This window comes from Cryptotermes secundus, unplaced genomic scaffold, assembly GCF_002891405.2.
Source record: "Cryptotermes secundus unplaced genomic scaffold, Csec_1.0 scaffold932, whole genome shotgun sequence".
In the NCBI taxonomy this organism is placed as follows: domain Eukaryota; kingdom Metazoa; phylum Arthropoda; class Insecta; order Blattodea; family Kalotermitidae; genus Cryptotermes; species Cryptotermes secundus.
Window position 1 is genome coordinate 166,573 of NW_019727409.1, and position 17,318 is coordinate 183,890.

Sequence of the window (17,318 nt, forward strand, 5' to 3'; positions counted from 1 at the left end):
TGAAGGGGTAAAAATACCGCTAGGGAAAATTACATGATCTTGAGAGGATGACGGTTTCTTTAGTGAAAAAAGAATTAAGACTGGCGTTGTTAGCAAGGGAGAAAAGAATAGGAATAAATTTTCAAGGAATGTCTAATACTGTATCATGCTTCAAGGAAATTTTGTGAAAATATTTAACAGTACTCAGACGTTCAAAAATGTCTCTTGTCTTACAATCTGAATTAATATTAAAAATCAGCTCAATTATATGTGCTTATGGAGGGTGCCAGAAAAATACATAATGGGCGCCACGTTGAACAGGGCTGCCTTAGACTGTTGTGTACATCAGTCTTCACTGATTACTCAAGAACACCTCAGCGAACAAACTATTAGTACATGATATATTGTGTGTTTGTATGGAACTTCTCTTTGGTACATTTTTCGGTATAGTGAATAGTATTTAAAAAACACATGGAAAATAACTTTGTGCTATGTAATGTGACAAGTATGAGATGTGATATTTTCAAGGTGGCGGCTATAAAGAATACTATTTTCTGGGATGTGACTTCTACCCGGCTCCATATTCAGAGAAGTTGGCACTTTTAATAGTGGTATAAGCTTTGCAATGTGTATTGTTAAGAAATGAAGATGAAGTACATGAAATTTCATATAACATATTTGGAAAATATGTATACTCCATTACAGTACAACTTTCTAACCTTGTTATGAGATCAAAATTACTTATATATATGCATATATGTTGTAGCTCAGGTTTTCATTACAGAGATTCAGGGAAATCTAGGGATGTCAAGTTGTGATAGTTAAAATTGGCACTAGGGCAAACTGTTCCCCAAGTAGCCTATTTGAGTTTTACCCTGACAGTAGCCATTTCACTGATAGTCCATGTGTATAGAGTCCTAACTAGCTGGCACACTGTCACAGCTTCTGTCCAACGCTGGAGTTTCACTTCTTGACTGGCCATTTGGATGAACTCAAGACAGAGAAATGAAAAGAATGACATCTCAACACCGGTAAATATATGTCATTTCTGGTTCCACAGAATTTCATGGCCTCCAATTGTAATCAGTTTCCCCATGAACACTAGTATTTATAAAACATCATCAAACACATAATAACAAACATAATTATTTCTGCTGCTTATAAAACTGTTATCCACAACTAATGAGACAAACATAGAAGTATCTGTATAAAGACCCATTTTAGCAAGTTGTTAAAAAATTCTATATTAGTACTAGTAATGTTGAGACTGTGATCCTTTCCATTGGCATTAGAAACAGGCTTCCTCAAGGAAAAACCACGGGCAAGGTCAATTTATCATGTAAACTGGCTCCCTTTAAATAAAACACAAAAATAAAATATGAAACTGTCAATAAGTTCATTAACTTTTAATATATATTAGTATTTATTATTCACTTTTAAAGTGAATATGTTGTTTTTGTCATGAACTTAAAAGGTATCCCCTTACCTCTCAGCATTGGAATCTGTCTTAGAAGGAAAGGGTTCTTGACTAGGAATATGTGGTTCTCAAAATTTTTCATAAAGAAGACTAAAACACAGCCATCTCTAGGGAGATGCAGGGTATGAGGCGAATTAGATTATACAGGTCCCTTATAACTGAACAACTTTATTGGCAGCAGTTGGTAGATTTAATTTTTATAGCACCTAGCTGCATACTTAAAATAGAATTTATTCTTATGTATACTGAAATCACTATTATGTTAATATAGTTTAAAATTCAACTTACTAATCTGTCTCTGCCCTTGCTAGCCATGGTTGTGGCATACACACATTTATCAAAACATCAATCACTACTGATTCACAGTACAATCCAATATCAATCACCATCAATAATCTGCATATATCATACTTCCTCACAAAACTTAATGTCTTGAATTACTCATATTTGGTAGTTAATTTCCATCCACTGTTAATTACTGATACTTTGAAGAAACAATTTCACCTATCTTACATGAGAGATAATAAAAGTGAAGACCCAAATAAAACCAGATTTAAAAATGAAACAATTTGTTAGAACTGTTAAGTTCAATTTCATTCTTTTAAGTTTTCATTTTGAACTGTTGCTTCAATCTTTGACGATCACAAATAACCATCCCATTGTCTTTAAATTAATCGGTCAACCAATCAGCATGTAAATGGACCACCTTGTATACCTTATGTTGGTGCTGATACAGGTGTCCAGAGATAGGGAATAGCTCTACCGATTGGGCCCAACTGGGTAAGTTTTACCTGAAGATGGTTACGCTGCACCAAAGCTGGCTTCCCACTGCATTGGTCCCGGTTCGATCCCAGGTCTGGTCAAGTGGGATTTGTGGTGGACAAAGTGACGCTGGGGCAGGCTTTCTCTGAGTACTTCGGTTTCCTCTGCCAATCTTCATTCCACCAAATTCTCCATCATCACAATCACCCGGGACAGATACAATAGGCCAATCTGTGGCCGCCGTGCTGAGTGGACCCAGCTGGACTCCAAGCCCCAGTATGCAAATTAAAGAAAAATTACCTGACAATGGAGACAGAATCTAGTCTCAGAAACGTTGTGTTTCGAAATATAAACAGGACAGTGTTTCTGATAAAAACAAAACGTTGGATAATGTCCACAAACTTAATATTTGTACTAATGGACCACCATCACAAATCTTTACATCTTATGGAAAAAGTAGGTTCCTCCAAAATGCTGGCACCTATTTACCATAATACAGAGCATCACAACCCAGCAAGCTATAATCTCGACAGTCACACACTTTCTATTTGAAAAGACCAGTAGATACCACTCTCCAAGATGAAAGGCCTTGATGAACTATATTCTTGTTAGGAGGGAAAAAGAACAGTGGAATATTCAGTTCTAGAACCCCTACAATGAATCCCACATTCCTTGCTCTGGTGACAGGGAAAGTGTCAAATTGAAGCATACCATCTGCCAGGATCTGGAAACATTGCATTCCTAGTTACAGTATACTTTAAGTACATACTAGCCAGTATGTCTCATTGCAAGTCCATACTACCTGATTTCTCCAACTTTGAGTCTATGGTGGTCTGTCTGCTCTGTTCTCGCCACACTAACATGTTTGTTCTGATAGCTGTTCTGTTCTGGGCAAGTACATACTAGCCCATTTACTTTGTTTCAAGTCCAATAAAATCTGTCTCCCAGCTCTAAGTACAAGTAGTTCTATATGTGTAAGAAGTGCATACACTATATTCTTACAGGTTTGAAATTAAAAGAATAACCAGCATTATTACACATTGGTACCGTTTACTAAAGAATTACACAACAGAAATATACATTTCTTTTTTTTTTTTTCATTATAAGTACATAATAATAATATATGAGAGGAAGCAGCCTATTTACATTTGCTTGCTCTCATCATTCTTTTATAAGCTTTCATAGTACAGCACTAAGTTCTTGAGCAGTTTCTTTTTGTTTGAAAAAGAGTTACCCTTTTAAAATAGAAATTAATAATATAACAGTACATATTTGGAAATCTGTTATTTTCAATATTATTATATAATAAAAATAACTGTACATTCTTTATCTAACACCTTGTGAAAACAATATGAATAATTTATATAAACAAAGTTGGTCAAGAGTAAGTTTTTACAAAGATTTGAGGGTAGGGAAGAAGGGTTTGGTTTTCTAAACTTGGTGCAGATCCATTACTAAAACATTTGAAAGTTTTGCATGACTTGGTAATGTATTGCTTAGTTAAAACAGAGCATGGGTATAGCAGCACCCCTCATTTGTTCTCCCCCATACACCTTTTACTGGAGATGTAAAAAGAAAGGTTAAAACCAATCTTATGATAAAAGTAACATTTAAGATACAAGAAGCTATCAAAATGTGGGGCACATAACATCATACTTACTTTCTTTAATCATGGATGCTTGTCTCAGAACATAAGTGGTTCTATTTTTAAAAAAAAAGATACAATATTCACATCCTACTCTGTCTTCAAAATAAGTGAAAACATTCAATTTTTATTCATCTACTTAAAAATTGACAAGATAGGGAATAGTATTATTATGAATTTTCTCTTCCACACATAATACTCGACAAAAATGGTTTGGCTATACTTCTTTTGTTTAACACAAAAAAATAACTGTATGAAAGGAAATACCAAGTACTCCTTTTGTAATACGTTTACCATCAAAGGCAGTGGCCACAGGGACAATAGTGGAAGAGCTACAACTTGCAAGGCTGACAAAACTAAATGGGAAACTAGAATGTTCATCTCCCTTTTCTACTGACAATTTTGTTACCTCACCCAAACTAACTGTCTGGCTGATAAAATGGTCCATGAGGGACAAACATAAGAACTTACACATATTTGAGAATGCCATTCGATGTGTCAATGTGACAGATACAGTCATGAATGAATGGCACTCTACCCACATTGCACACTATAATGATCAATTCGAGACCTAAAAATAAGTTGAATAATATTAACAATGTTATGCAAAATGGAGTCAGTAATAATCGTTACAAACTGAGGGAGAAAGGCAACGTGGCTACGTTGACGTAAGATGTAACGTAAGTATGTGCTCCATCTTCTTGACGTTCATGATGGATCGACCCAAGATCATCACTAAGTTTCTTTCCCACTGAATAACAGTTATGTCCATTTCAATACTAAGTAGAGGTTATCAGCATGTGGCAATTACGTCTGTCTAACATAAACAGTTCATCTCATGGCCAGCATGATATTTAAGTATTTATTGCAGAATTGTTCATGTCATTCAGTTACACCATATTCACAAAGTGGCAGACATCTTGTCTATCTGACTTCAGCCATCTGAAAAAGAAGCAAAGTATTATAAGCATGCCATTTTTATCAGGATTCTTAACAATACTGAAAACAAATTATAAATAAAACACAAAGAATTAAGAAACTGTAATGTGCATTTCATTCTCCTCTTCAGTCATCATCATCTTACTGCCTTACTGTATATTGCTGATACTGAGAGGACTGTTCAAAACAGATAAAAATATGAAAAACAAAATATATTGGATGACACAAAAGTCACTACCCAATGAAATGTACTGGTTGGCTTAACACATTCAGGACCAGAAGGGCCAATTGACCCTCTACGTTTCTATGGCGTTGCGGACCAGGCGGGCAAATTGGCCCTTTTCTGACGCGTTATGTTGCAACAGACTGTATCTCGCTGTGTGGCCACGTTGCATCATAACTACTGCGTAGTTGACCTCAGGAATATTTGCTAGCTTAGCCAGTAACATGATCACGCTCATTTCCTGTCACACCCTAAAGAAAAAAGCCTTTGTTCGAGTCCAAGCTTCCACGTATGAACCAGGAAGTTAGAAGTGCAACATGGATCAGAGACAAAAGCAGTCGCAGGTGAAGCGTTCTCTCAGAGAACAAGAAATATTAGATTTGTTCTCCGATGAGCTATCAGATTTGCCAACTGCTTCGTCTTCTGATAGCGAGGCCAGCCTCAGTGAAAGTGACAGTGACAGTGACAGGGGCCACAGGGCCCCCAAAAATATTGTGTGGCTTATAAACTGTGCACTTTTTATTCATTTTCGGTTTTCAAAAAGGTGAACAGAAATTCTACTTTGAAATACAAAGCATTTCTATTGAACTTGGCAAAAGCTTGGGCTACTGACCTCACGGTGGTGGCAGTACCTGTGTCAGACACAGACGTAGTGCAGCCAGGGCCATTTGTACGCACCCGCCGGAGGCCTCATGTGGACTCCCCTGGACTACTCTTGGGTGATATGTGGAAACATACCCTCGTGAGAATTGTGAAGAGTGAACATTGCAAGAAGTACACTTCTAGGCAGTGCCGTGTGCGCGCAGTCCACAAGAAGAAGAGTAGGACTGCGTACATCTGCAAATTCTGCGTGATGCCTCTTCACAAAGGGGAATGTTTCCAGAGCTATCACATGCGCAAGCACTTCTAGGAGCTCTGGTAAGTGTTCTCCAAAAATTTTAGTTCATAAAATTAATTAGGAGATTTTATATTAATTTTTAAAGTGAATAGTGCACAAGTTAGGGTGATAGGCTTAAAAACCCCGGTCCCCAGGGTGATTTAAATATTTAAACAACCTGTCCGCAATGTGTTAATGCACTGATGTGTAGAAACAGATTTGAACACCTGTTTTCTGTGACAGTTACTATCCACCTACCCATTGAAGCATGCTAGGGTGCTGATGCACATAGAAACAGATGTTGACCATTTATGTTCCATTCTGTCTCATAGGTGTGTTTCACGTGTGATTATGTTGGCTAAACAAGAAGAGATATTTTCTAAAAAATATGATATAAAAGTGATTTTTCCAGTGATAATGTGTATCAGCGATTTCAAGAATATGTTACTGTGTTGACTTCTCTGAGAATGGGTAGACTCTGAACAGTCAGTTTAGAGGAGAACAAAGAATTCTTTGTCAAGCAGTAATCCAAAGTCCTAGGAAATTTACTCACAGGCTTGCTCTGGAGCAAGGAGTGTCTAGATGGCTAAAGAATACTAAATGAAGCTGCCAAATTGAAGCATTACATTCTGAGATTAACTCATATGTTGCTGGAAGACAATCTTAACTGCACATTTCACTGTTGTCAGCTTCTGTTAAAATAAAGTCATCAAAGACCAGACGGTGATCATTCTGAACATTTAAGGTAGATAACTTGTATAATAAATGGCAGTGATATATAACATAGATAATAACAAAATAACATAATGTCGTGTGGTGCGTGTGATGAAAATAATGGGTTCTAGTTTGGATGACTTTATTTATTAGAACCTTGTCTACAAATTCTAATCACACTGAAATATAGCGCTATCACTGATGTGCACAATTTTCAATCACCATTGCATAGGCACTAGGATTCCCAGTCTTCACTAGTCATCTCCTGGCAATGGATCTCAATACAGAAACTAGCAATTCAAATCAGTATGAAGTCTGCCTGCTATTTGGTCTTCAATCAATCTGGAATCTCAGAACTAAAAAATTCTTCTGGACTCACTCCTTCAGCTTATGACTGACTCATAACTGCCCTTGAACTAACTCTATCACTGCATTCACTTCTCTTATGAGCAATCTGCACAGACCCCATGGAAAACACTGTCTCTATTGTTGATGACGTCACTGCTTACATGGAATACTAGCAGCCTCCGTAGTCTAGAGGTAACGTTCCCACCTCATGACTCATAGTACGCGGGTTCAAATACCCGGCGGAGGTCGTCGAATATTTAAGGACGGAAAAATTCAGGGAACAAGTCCTCCGGGAGGTACTCTAAGCCGTGGGTCCCATGTCGCAGCTTTACGGCATGTAAAAGAACCTCATATCTCCAAAGGAGGTCACTGAGCCAATTACGGATGTTTCCCGCCCAACAGCAGTCTCTAATACCTCTGGTAGATGGGGGAAGCATTATAGATACCTCTCAGCTAGTAGAGCCGGTCTCGCTGGCTGGGCAGGACTGATGGTAAGCACTAGTACCAGTAGGATATAGAGACTGGTAGAAATCATAGAGGGAAGCACAATGGACCAATACAGGTCTAAGTGCATGAGGAAACCCACCCTCTCTAATAACTAACTAACTAACTAACTACACGGAATACTGAGCTGATGTTTAGGAATGGGTTGCATAATCACATTGTTCTACTGCTGCTCAGCGTGGATGACATAGAAAACACAGCCTCATCTATTGTTGTGTGTTGGATTGTGTTTACAGATCTGTTGCCTGGCAAAGAATTGATTAAATCTGTTACAATCATATAATAACAAACATGATGACACCATTTTTAAACCACTGGGTAGTGACTTTTCACCATCCTATATGTTCATGTTTTATCAATGGAATGAAATGTGAATTTGTCTGTGTTTAGGTAATTAAGCATCAGGCCTTGAAAACACATCTGTCAACAGAATACAGAATGAAATAAATCTTCTTTAAGTCATGATGTACAGAATGTAAGAAATCAGTCAGCAGACTGGCTTCCTGGCTCAGAGGTGAAATAGCCATGAATATTATTAAACATACTGCAGGTTTGCTATAAACAAGCACTGAAAGTAAATTCATGACAAATCAAAATTTTGTATAAAGCTAAGATCATTCTCAAAAGAACTTGTTAAAATTTGAAAGTATCCACACATGGAGAACATTCTAAAACTGTATGATGGTCCCCAAAATATTACAAATTTGACAAAGCCATTACTACAAAACGAACTGACAACACTAATCAACTAGCGTGATGGACCGAAATGAATAAAGTGAAACTTGACAAAGCCAAATATAAAATATGGAATAAAATTATGCAGAGCAACTGGTGTAATCTAACTATAACCATCCATATATCCTTTCATTAGGTCTCATGAGATTTTAATTAATGTATAAAGATTCATAGATCACCAACTTCTGTCTCAAGGGCCACATGTGGCAGGCGCCTATTCCTTCAATCCTTTCAGTGAAATTTGACGCTGAAAGCATATCATTAAAAAGATTCAAATTAAGGCAGTGGGGACTAAGACAAAGTAATAAATATTAAGCCCAGTTTTGTGGACTAATTTACACAAATTCATAAATTATACTAACAACTGTATTTTGTCTTAATTAGTTTGTTAACTTCCAGTAATCATCTAACTCATTTTCCATGACAATAAAAGAAAAATTATTTATGGGTGTCTCAACTTTCAAGCTCTTCTCATGTCAAATTTCAGCTACTGTTGAATGCACAATAATCCAATGTGGCTCATTCATGGAGACTACGGATGTGAAGGCAGGAGTAATATATGTTACATATTTCCACTTTGGAGAGCAAATTGTTGTGAATCAATGTCCTGCACTTCACAAAATTAAGGAACACTGGGATTCTCATTACATATTGAACGTGAATGGTCAAAGTGTTGCTAGGTAATGGACCGGTAAACATACACGATGCACGCTGGCAACAATAAACGAGGTTATGCGACCCACTTCTAAGCAACAGTTTAGTAAACAGACTTCCATGCAAGCATAATGACATCACACTGCAATAGTAATAGCTATCACATGACTGGCTTTCTATGGAGTCTATGCTGTGACTGCTGCTATGCAACGTTGCAGTAAACACTCCTCTGTAACAATAGAGGCTCTTTCTGTGTGGTTGGTGCAGAGGCTATACAACAACAGCTACAGAGAGAACAGATCTGAGTATTTCAGAGTGTTGAGTATGTTTAAGTGTTTAAGAAACAATGAGAGAGTTCTTGGCATAAGATAGCCACAGAATGTTCGTCGTGTGAAGACTTGTCATGTGATTTGAAGGTTTTATGAGTGTGATAATCAGTGATAGTGAGTGAGAACTGAGAAGTCAGCCAGTACAGACTTTGTGTGTGGTTACAGGACTTTATTCATGTGGAGTGCTTTGAAGCACTAATTTCTGTGTTGAGATGTTTCCTGGAGAGGACTAGTGTGTGCATGCAACAGTGAATTATGAAGTGTGTAAATCAGTGAAAGTGCTGTAATTTTGGTGTAATTAAAAGAGGCTGTACCCAAGGTGCTAATAAATCCAATCATCCAAATTAGAATCCATCATTTTTGTCACGCATACTATCCTACATGCACCAATATGCTTTGCAACATCCATGTAAATAAATGCAAAAAATACACTTGTGGTTCATAAGGTGGCATAGTATTAGCACCAAAGCACAAACCTGCTATATATACAGGCTGTCTAGTTCTAATGAGACTCTGCTATTATATTTTTTCTTTATATGTTTTGAACCCTTATCTCATTTCAAACCACATTTTCTGCAGTATCTTATTACAGTTAGGGTGTCTTTCTATATAACACATTTCCTGGTTGGACATTTCATTGTGTCTTTTTTACTTCTTTATGTCATATATAACAGAAAGGCTTCAGGCACACATAATCATAGTTGTTGATGTATTTTTAAACCCACTTGCAGAAAGTTTTGATTCCAACCATACTTCTTCATGTATTCTTGACCCAACTGGCTGGTACCCATTGAGGCTCCCTCTCCAGGCTGTTGATCTCACTGACAAGCTGATGATATGCCCTGTCTGTATCATTGTTGATAATGATCATGTCAAAGAAGTGACCATATCTGTCCTCCATTTCACGAGCCTTTTCAATTATATCTTTTAGTTCATCCTCCTGAAAAACAACATAAAACAACATCAGCTCTCTTAGCAAACACCAACTGCTTTGTAAAATGCTTCATATTTGCATCTCAGTCTTCTGGAATGTGATGCCATGCAGTCTGGTATGTTTCCCCATGTTTCTCCAATCTCCAGTCATTTCAGCTCTCTTCAGTCCAAATATTCTCCTCAGCAACCTATTCAGAAACACACTCTGTTGATGTTCCTCCTCCCTTAATGTCAGTGACTAAGTTTCACACCCATACTGAACCACAGGCAAAATTATAGTCTTGTATACTCTAATTCTTACCTTTTCAGACAGCAGACAAGGAGACAAAAGGTTTTGGACTGAATGGCAGCAAACATCACCTGAATTCAATCTCCTCTTAATTTCCTTTTGAATCAAATTTTGATCTGTTACTGTTATTCCCAAATATATAAACTGTGCCATATTTTGAAAGAATCTATTAGCTATTTTTATGTCAATATTTTGGCTTTAGTTTTCTCTGTGTTTACTTCTATACAAACCTTCTTACTAGCACTGATTAGAGTTCCTGTGTTTTTCTTCATGCTATCTATGTTATGTCTCAGTGGAATCACATTATCAGCATAGATCAGCAGCTGATGTGTCCCATTTAATTTCAGTCCTACCTGATTTTCCTGGACCTTCCTAATGGCATATTCTAAAGCAAAGTTGAAAAGCAGTGGTGATAAAGCATCTCATTGTTTTAGATCATTCTGGATAGGAAAATATTAAGAAAAAGGTTTACCTATATAGATTATATGTTTCATTTAAACACATTTTAATCAGCCTAACTAGCTTCATGGGTGCCCCAAACTATATCAGAATATTGTACAGTACTTCCCTCCTAACTGAATCATAGGCTTTCTTCACGTATATGAACAGCCGTTGCACTGTCTCATTGTACTCCCATTCTTTTTCTTCCACACCTGATTATTTTAAGGAATCTGATCAGTTAGCTCATATGTTACACCAAAACTCACACCGATGATCCCCAGTAAATGTATCTATATATGGACTTAAACTTGAGAGAAGGATATTGGATAAAATTTTGAATGAAGTTGATAGCAGTGATATCCCATGATAATTATTAGTCAGTTTTATCACCTTTCTTGTAAGTTGGTAAAATAATAGACTCCTTCCACTAATCAAGCCATTCTTATTTATTCCAAACAGAATTAACGAGTTTTTGGATCTCAGACTATAATGTTTCCCCTACTGCTTGAATCAGTTCTTCTACTTGGCAATTTATACCTCATCAACTTTGAAATAGCAATTTCAACTTCCAAAGTACTAGGATCAGGTAGTGATGGCTCGTATGTACTTGTATTTCTGTCTGCCTAACATCACTGACCCTATGTACATTCAATAACTGAGAGAAGTATTCTTCCACCTATTCAAAATGTTGTGGGAAACTGCAAGCAGATCACCATTCTCATCCTTCACTAAGTTACTGCTAGGCTGGTAACCCTTCTTACATTATTTTATTTCTCTATACACTTCTCTAGGTTCTTGTTCATACTGAGAGTTGCAAACTCGTTAATTTTGCTTTCAGATAATCTCACCTTTTATTCCTGAAATGCCTACTGGCTTCACATCTTATACTGCTCCGATTATTCCCATTTTTTTCGCTTGGATCCTGTAATAACTCCAATTTGGCTTGTTTCCTTTTGTCTAATAATTTTGAGCATCCTTCACTGAACCATGACTTATGCTTCTTCAGTTCATAATAACCCAGACTCGCATTCATTGAAATTTTTATATTCTCTCTAATAGTTTCCCAAAGCTGCAAACCTGTTTTTGATTTCAGCACGATGCTGCTCTTTACCCTTTACCTCGTTAAATTTCCTGAGACTGAACCTCTTCTTATGAAATCTGTATCAGTTTAATTTATCCAACGTTGATGCCTGTGGAGTGAACCTATGGTGAAACAAATTTATTCCTGCCATAGTAAATAGTGAAATTCTCATGACACTTTCATGGAAAAAATACATATCGTTTACACTGCGTATTAAATTACAATGGTGTTAAATAAAAAACGTAATAAGAGTAAGAAGAGAAATCTATGGAAATATAAATGGAAATAGAATGAAATATGAAAAGCCCAACAGGGAGTCCAAGAGTATGATGAAAGGATGAAATAAAAAAATAAGCAAGGAAGAAAGGCATTTAATAAAATACAGTGAGGAAAAAATAATGGTTAAAATCTGAAATGAGGACATTGGGCCCACATGCAAGCTGAATGATTACAGGAAATTTGGTCAGTTTAAGTTCAGAGTTGCATCAACATATGTTGTGCACTGAAAACATTAAAAAGGCAGACTGAGGATGAAGTAGGGAGACTAAATAAGGTAAGATATCCAGAATAAATGGGGAAAAGAGAAGATACAGATACAAGATGAGAAGGCTTTATGACAAAATGACATGCCCAAATGGGACTGTCAATGAATATTATGACATAAAATAAAGCTGCAAAATGTTTTGAAAGAAGGGAGCATGGAAAAGGCTTTGTTACACCTAAGCATAAACAGTCAGCAATGTGAACATCTGAGTAAAAGGAACTGGCTGAACTTTTTTAAGTTTCGAGGCAAAAAGGGTTCTTTGAATTGCACACTGCATGAACTCATCATTTACCTTGAATGCCTCTCCACACCGTATCTTCTTCTGTCTGAGCTTCTCTAGTGAGGGTGGTGCCACAAACACCACATATGGCTTAAGGTCAGAGCTTCGGAGTATCTTGAGTGACTGTGGATGAAGGTTGAGAACACAGATCTTTCCTGAGTTGACAACACTCCGTATTGCATCAAGGGAAGTTCCATAGTAGGCCTTCTCATATTCTCCATGTTCAACAAACTTCCGTGAAAGGATATCTGCCTCAAATTGTACCCTTGTAATGAAGTGGTAATCCTGACCATCTACCTCCCCCTCTTTCCTTGATCGACTGGTATCTGCAACAGCAAACAAATGAAAACAATGTCGTGATAGATGAATGACAAACTGAAAAAGCTGTGAAAGAAAGTGACTGTGGCCTAGATCAGGTACTATACTGCCATTTGCCTGGAAGGACTGAGGAAAATGACGAAAACCTCATTCAGGATAACTGGTGTCCCAGTTGGGATTTGAACTGAGCACTCCCAAATACAAGTGGAGAGCATTAACATTAGACCAGCCTGTCTGATGAAAATTTGATTCTGATGAATCTTGGTCTATCAGTGAGTACTGTCAAGGTATAAAGATAGAACAGCACTGATCTGTACTTTGCCCATATTACATGGATGGACTACAACAAGATTCAGGTTCAGGCATCGAAGTAAAATGAAAGAAATCAGTTGAGAGACACAGAGCTCATGTGACTGGGTAAAGGAGAAAAGAAACACAACAAAGCAGCCTGGAAACAAATTCATGAGAAAAAGTTCTTTGAGGATGAAAAGAGAGAAAACACAGTGACAGTTTATCAGAAACTTAAAGCGAATTGAGGCTATAATAGGTTGGACACTAGGAAACAATATAATATTGTGTTTCTGGACATTATTTATCATCAGTTTTTTTTTAAACACACAACATTTCAGAGACTGCATTCTGTTTCCATCTTCACATGGAACATACTCAGTTGGACCCAATCGATATAGCTGGTCCCTATCTCTGAACACCAGCACCAACACAAGATAGTGTTAAAATACAAGTACCATCAGAATAGAAGTCAAGACTAAAGAGACAAATTCTCTTTATGGTACCATAATGAAAACACAATTTTCGCACATAGTCTACACTGAATGGAGTTGTAGTTTTCTGACTTCTGCTGCAATAGTGAGAGTCCAGATGGGACAGATGTCCAAGATAAGTTGACTGATAGGATGATGTACCAGAGGCATGAAGGTGGATTCTTTGCATTTCCTGTATGTCTGGTTCGATTTGAAAGACCTTTGCTCCTGTCCAACACATTTTGTGGCCTTTTTTATACTCATGTTGGGCTACTTTTGATTTTCCAAGCAGACCTTGTGTCAGGTTATACTTGTGCTCCTTAATGTGTACTTCTAAAGGTCTGCTTCTTACACCAATGTAAAATGTGCCAAAATCACATGGGATATTGTACACACACACTGCTTCGTCTGTTGGGCATCTCTAACTGATCTAGTTTTCATAAGTGTCCCGTGGAGTGGATGCAAATGGTCCTGACACTGAAACAGTTTCCAATGCATCTCAATTTTTTGTAGATACCCTTACCACATGGGATAAGGATTGTGCCCTTGTATATTGTATCCAAAGGATGGTTGCTTCTTGAGGGCTTCATTATGGATTCAATGAATTCTTGTGTGCGTTCATTAATCATCACATCATGCCTCACGTTCTTAACTTCCTTGCTGAAATCCTTCTGATCCTGACACAAACTTTTAGATACTACTGGGAAACAAGATGAGCTAAATGCTTCAATGGGTAAGGTACGAAAATACATGTAAGGGCATAAAATCTTGCACTGATAACTTACGTGGTATTGCTGCAGCGAACCTCTCTGCGTCTTCCATTAACCTCTGCCTTAGTTCATGCCTGCCAATGTTAGGTGGGCCAATGAGAACTATAGGCCTCTTGTGATTTGCTCTTGGATAATAGAGCGAGACCTCCTCATATGTCAGGATCTCATCCACATCATAATCTGGAAAATATTTAAATTACAGTTAAGTCTGAAAATATTTAACAGACGTAGGATTTGACATTCTCACAGCAGTGATTATAAAGTATTATACCTTCTGGTGTATAAAGCCATGCAGTCCACTGACAGTCAACCAATGTTTCAGCAGAACACTGGCTAACTTTCAATGAACTACACTGTGTTATATTCCAGACAACAGAACTTTTCAACACTCGACAAAGCCTGAATATGACATAAGCTATTTCTGAGATGATATTTCAATGCAACATAAAAGAGTGACATGGTAATAATGAAATACTCATCTTTTAATTTTCTGTTTGATAGCGGTAACTAGTAGTGTAGTTGGTTGAGGCACTATGCTACAAGCTGGAAGGTCGCAGGATTGGATCCCGATGAGATCATTGGATTTTTCAATTTACCTAATCCTTCCAGCCGCACTATGGCCCTGGGGTCGATTCAGCCTCTAACAGAAATGAGTACCAGGAATATTCTTGGAATGTTCTTGGGGGTAAAGTGCGGCCAGTGCATAAGGCTGACAACCTTACCACTTTCTATTAGCCGACTGTCTAGAAAATGAGGGAACCTCAACACCTCACAACCCTATGGGCCTCCACAGCCTGTTACAGGGATACCTCTACTTACTTACTTACTTACTTACTTAGTGGTAACGAGTGAACCACTGTACAAAGGCACATAAATTTGCTGTGGGTATTATGCAGATTACAAGGACATCTACACATTTTATATAGGACATATTTCCTTAAATATAAATGTATTGTAGCATATACAGCCACTGTTATGCAATAGGTGAATAAACAATGGTGTTATGCAACTCATTTCTAGGGAGTGGATCAGTAACCATATTCACACAGCAACGAATACGCACACAACAATAAAGGAAGTGGTGTTTTCTACCTCCTTACTAGCATCAAATAAAGTTTGTGTGTTTCTCTTTATGGTACCTATATCCTCACTCAGTAGATTCACATTATCAGCATTGACCAACAGCTGATGTGTCCCATTTAATTTCAGCCCCACTTGGTATTCTTGGACCTTCATAATGGCATATTCTAAAGTAAAGTTGAAAAGCAGTGGTGATAAAGCTTCTTGTTTTAGACCATTCTGGATAGGAAAATTATCAGACAAATGTTTACCTGTTCCGATTTTAATATACATTTCGTTTAAACTCACTTTTAATCAGCCTAACTAATTTAATGAGTACCCCAAACTCTAGGAGAATATTGTACAATATTTCCCTCCTAACTGAACCATAGGCTTTCCTGAAGTCTACAAATAGCTGATGTATTGTCTCATTGTACTCCAATTTTTTTCCAGTGTCAGAAATATGCAAAAGACCTGACCAGTAATTGATCTGTTACGTTGAAACCAACTGGTGATACCCAATAATTTCAAGTATGTATGGACTTAACTTTGAGAGAAGAATATTGGATAAAATTTTGTGAGAAGTTGCTATTTCCATTCGATGATTCAACATATTAACACCACCTAGTATAACACCTTTTAAAATGCATTTACAAGTGTTCCTTTACCATTACACTCAATTCTGAGAGCTTACAATCGCTGACTCTCTCAGAAGCACACTAATTTATTTCTGCCTTCTCACTTCTTCTGGCTTATCTTTCTGACTTCTGCCTTCTGACTTTCATGGCTCATTCCTGGTTATAACTGTCAGGTGGCTGTGATAGCAGACACTGCCTCAAAGGGTGTCACTTTGCCTATTTCTCTTTTAAGAAGTCATTACAGTAAAACCTACAATTTGTTGTTGTGGTTATCGGCTTTCAACAGGGAAAGAGTGAACTCACACAATACAAGGAGAAAAGATGACTTGCTCATAGTGCCATGTAATACAAGTCTATACAAAAACAATTTCAATAATATTGGACTTTGTATATTAAATCGGTTGCCACAATACAGGGTGTCCCAGGAGGAATGTGCCAAACTTCGGAAGGGTGTTCTTTATGTTAAAGTATGCCAATATAACCCAAAACATCTAGGTCCAAAGTTGAACGGTTACAGAGATAATGGCCCGAGAACAGTGTGGTCTTCTGGCGGGTCCACGCACTATACCTGTCAGCTGAGACGTCTTATCTATGTTTGCCCTTGAGTGTGGTGATTCACACTAGCCATAAGCTCATGCGCTACCAACAGAGTACATTGCGGCCGCGTCGTGAATGGTTGGTAAATTAGTTGTGCAGAATTGCTGAAACGCCTTTAGTGTTTTCACATGTGGAACATTGTGATATGCATTTTGTGTGTGGATTTTGCGGTGGCAATGCACGTGCTGCTGTTGAAGAATACCAAGGGCGTTTTCCCGATTGAAGGATTCCATCTCGAAGTGTATTTACGCGAATTCACCAGACATTGCGTGATACTGCTTCTCTTCCGAGTGTTTCTGTGCACTCTGAAAGGGAGGATGTACGAATGATAAACACACGAGAGAACATTCTTGAGATGGTTCAGAGAAGTCCGCGTCTGTCCACTCGTAGAATGGTCTCTCGCATCGGCGTATCACGTGTG

General features: G+C 37.6%; 1 protein-coding gene across 7 annotated transcripts in view; it reads right to left on the reverse strand.

The window, feature by feature from the left end:
* Positions 1–3,248: 3,248 nt before the first annotated feature.
* LOC111864749 (MAGUK p55 subfamily member 5) overlaps positions 3,249–17,318 on the reverse strand; it is a 282,694-nt gene continuing 268,624 nt past the window's right edge. For all 7 annotated transcript variants that reach the window (XM_023852241.2, XM_033751565.1, XM_023852246.1 and 4 more), the window contains 4 exons: positions 14,619–14,783; positions 12,767–13,080; positions 9,912–10,126; positions 3,249–4,805 (listed from right to left, as the gene is read on the reverse strand). In XM_023852241.2, coding sequence (XP_023708009.1) covers positions 9,944–10,126; positions 12,767–13,080; positions 14,619–14,783 — 662 coding nt within the window. In that variant the 3' untranslated portion in view covers positions 3,249–4,805; positions 9,912–9,943. The remainder of the gene's footprint in view (positions 4,806–9,911; positions 10,127–12,766; positions 13,081–14,618; positions 14,784–17,318) is intronic.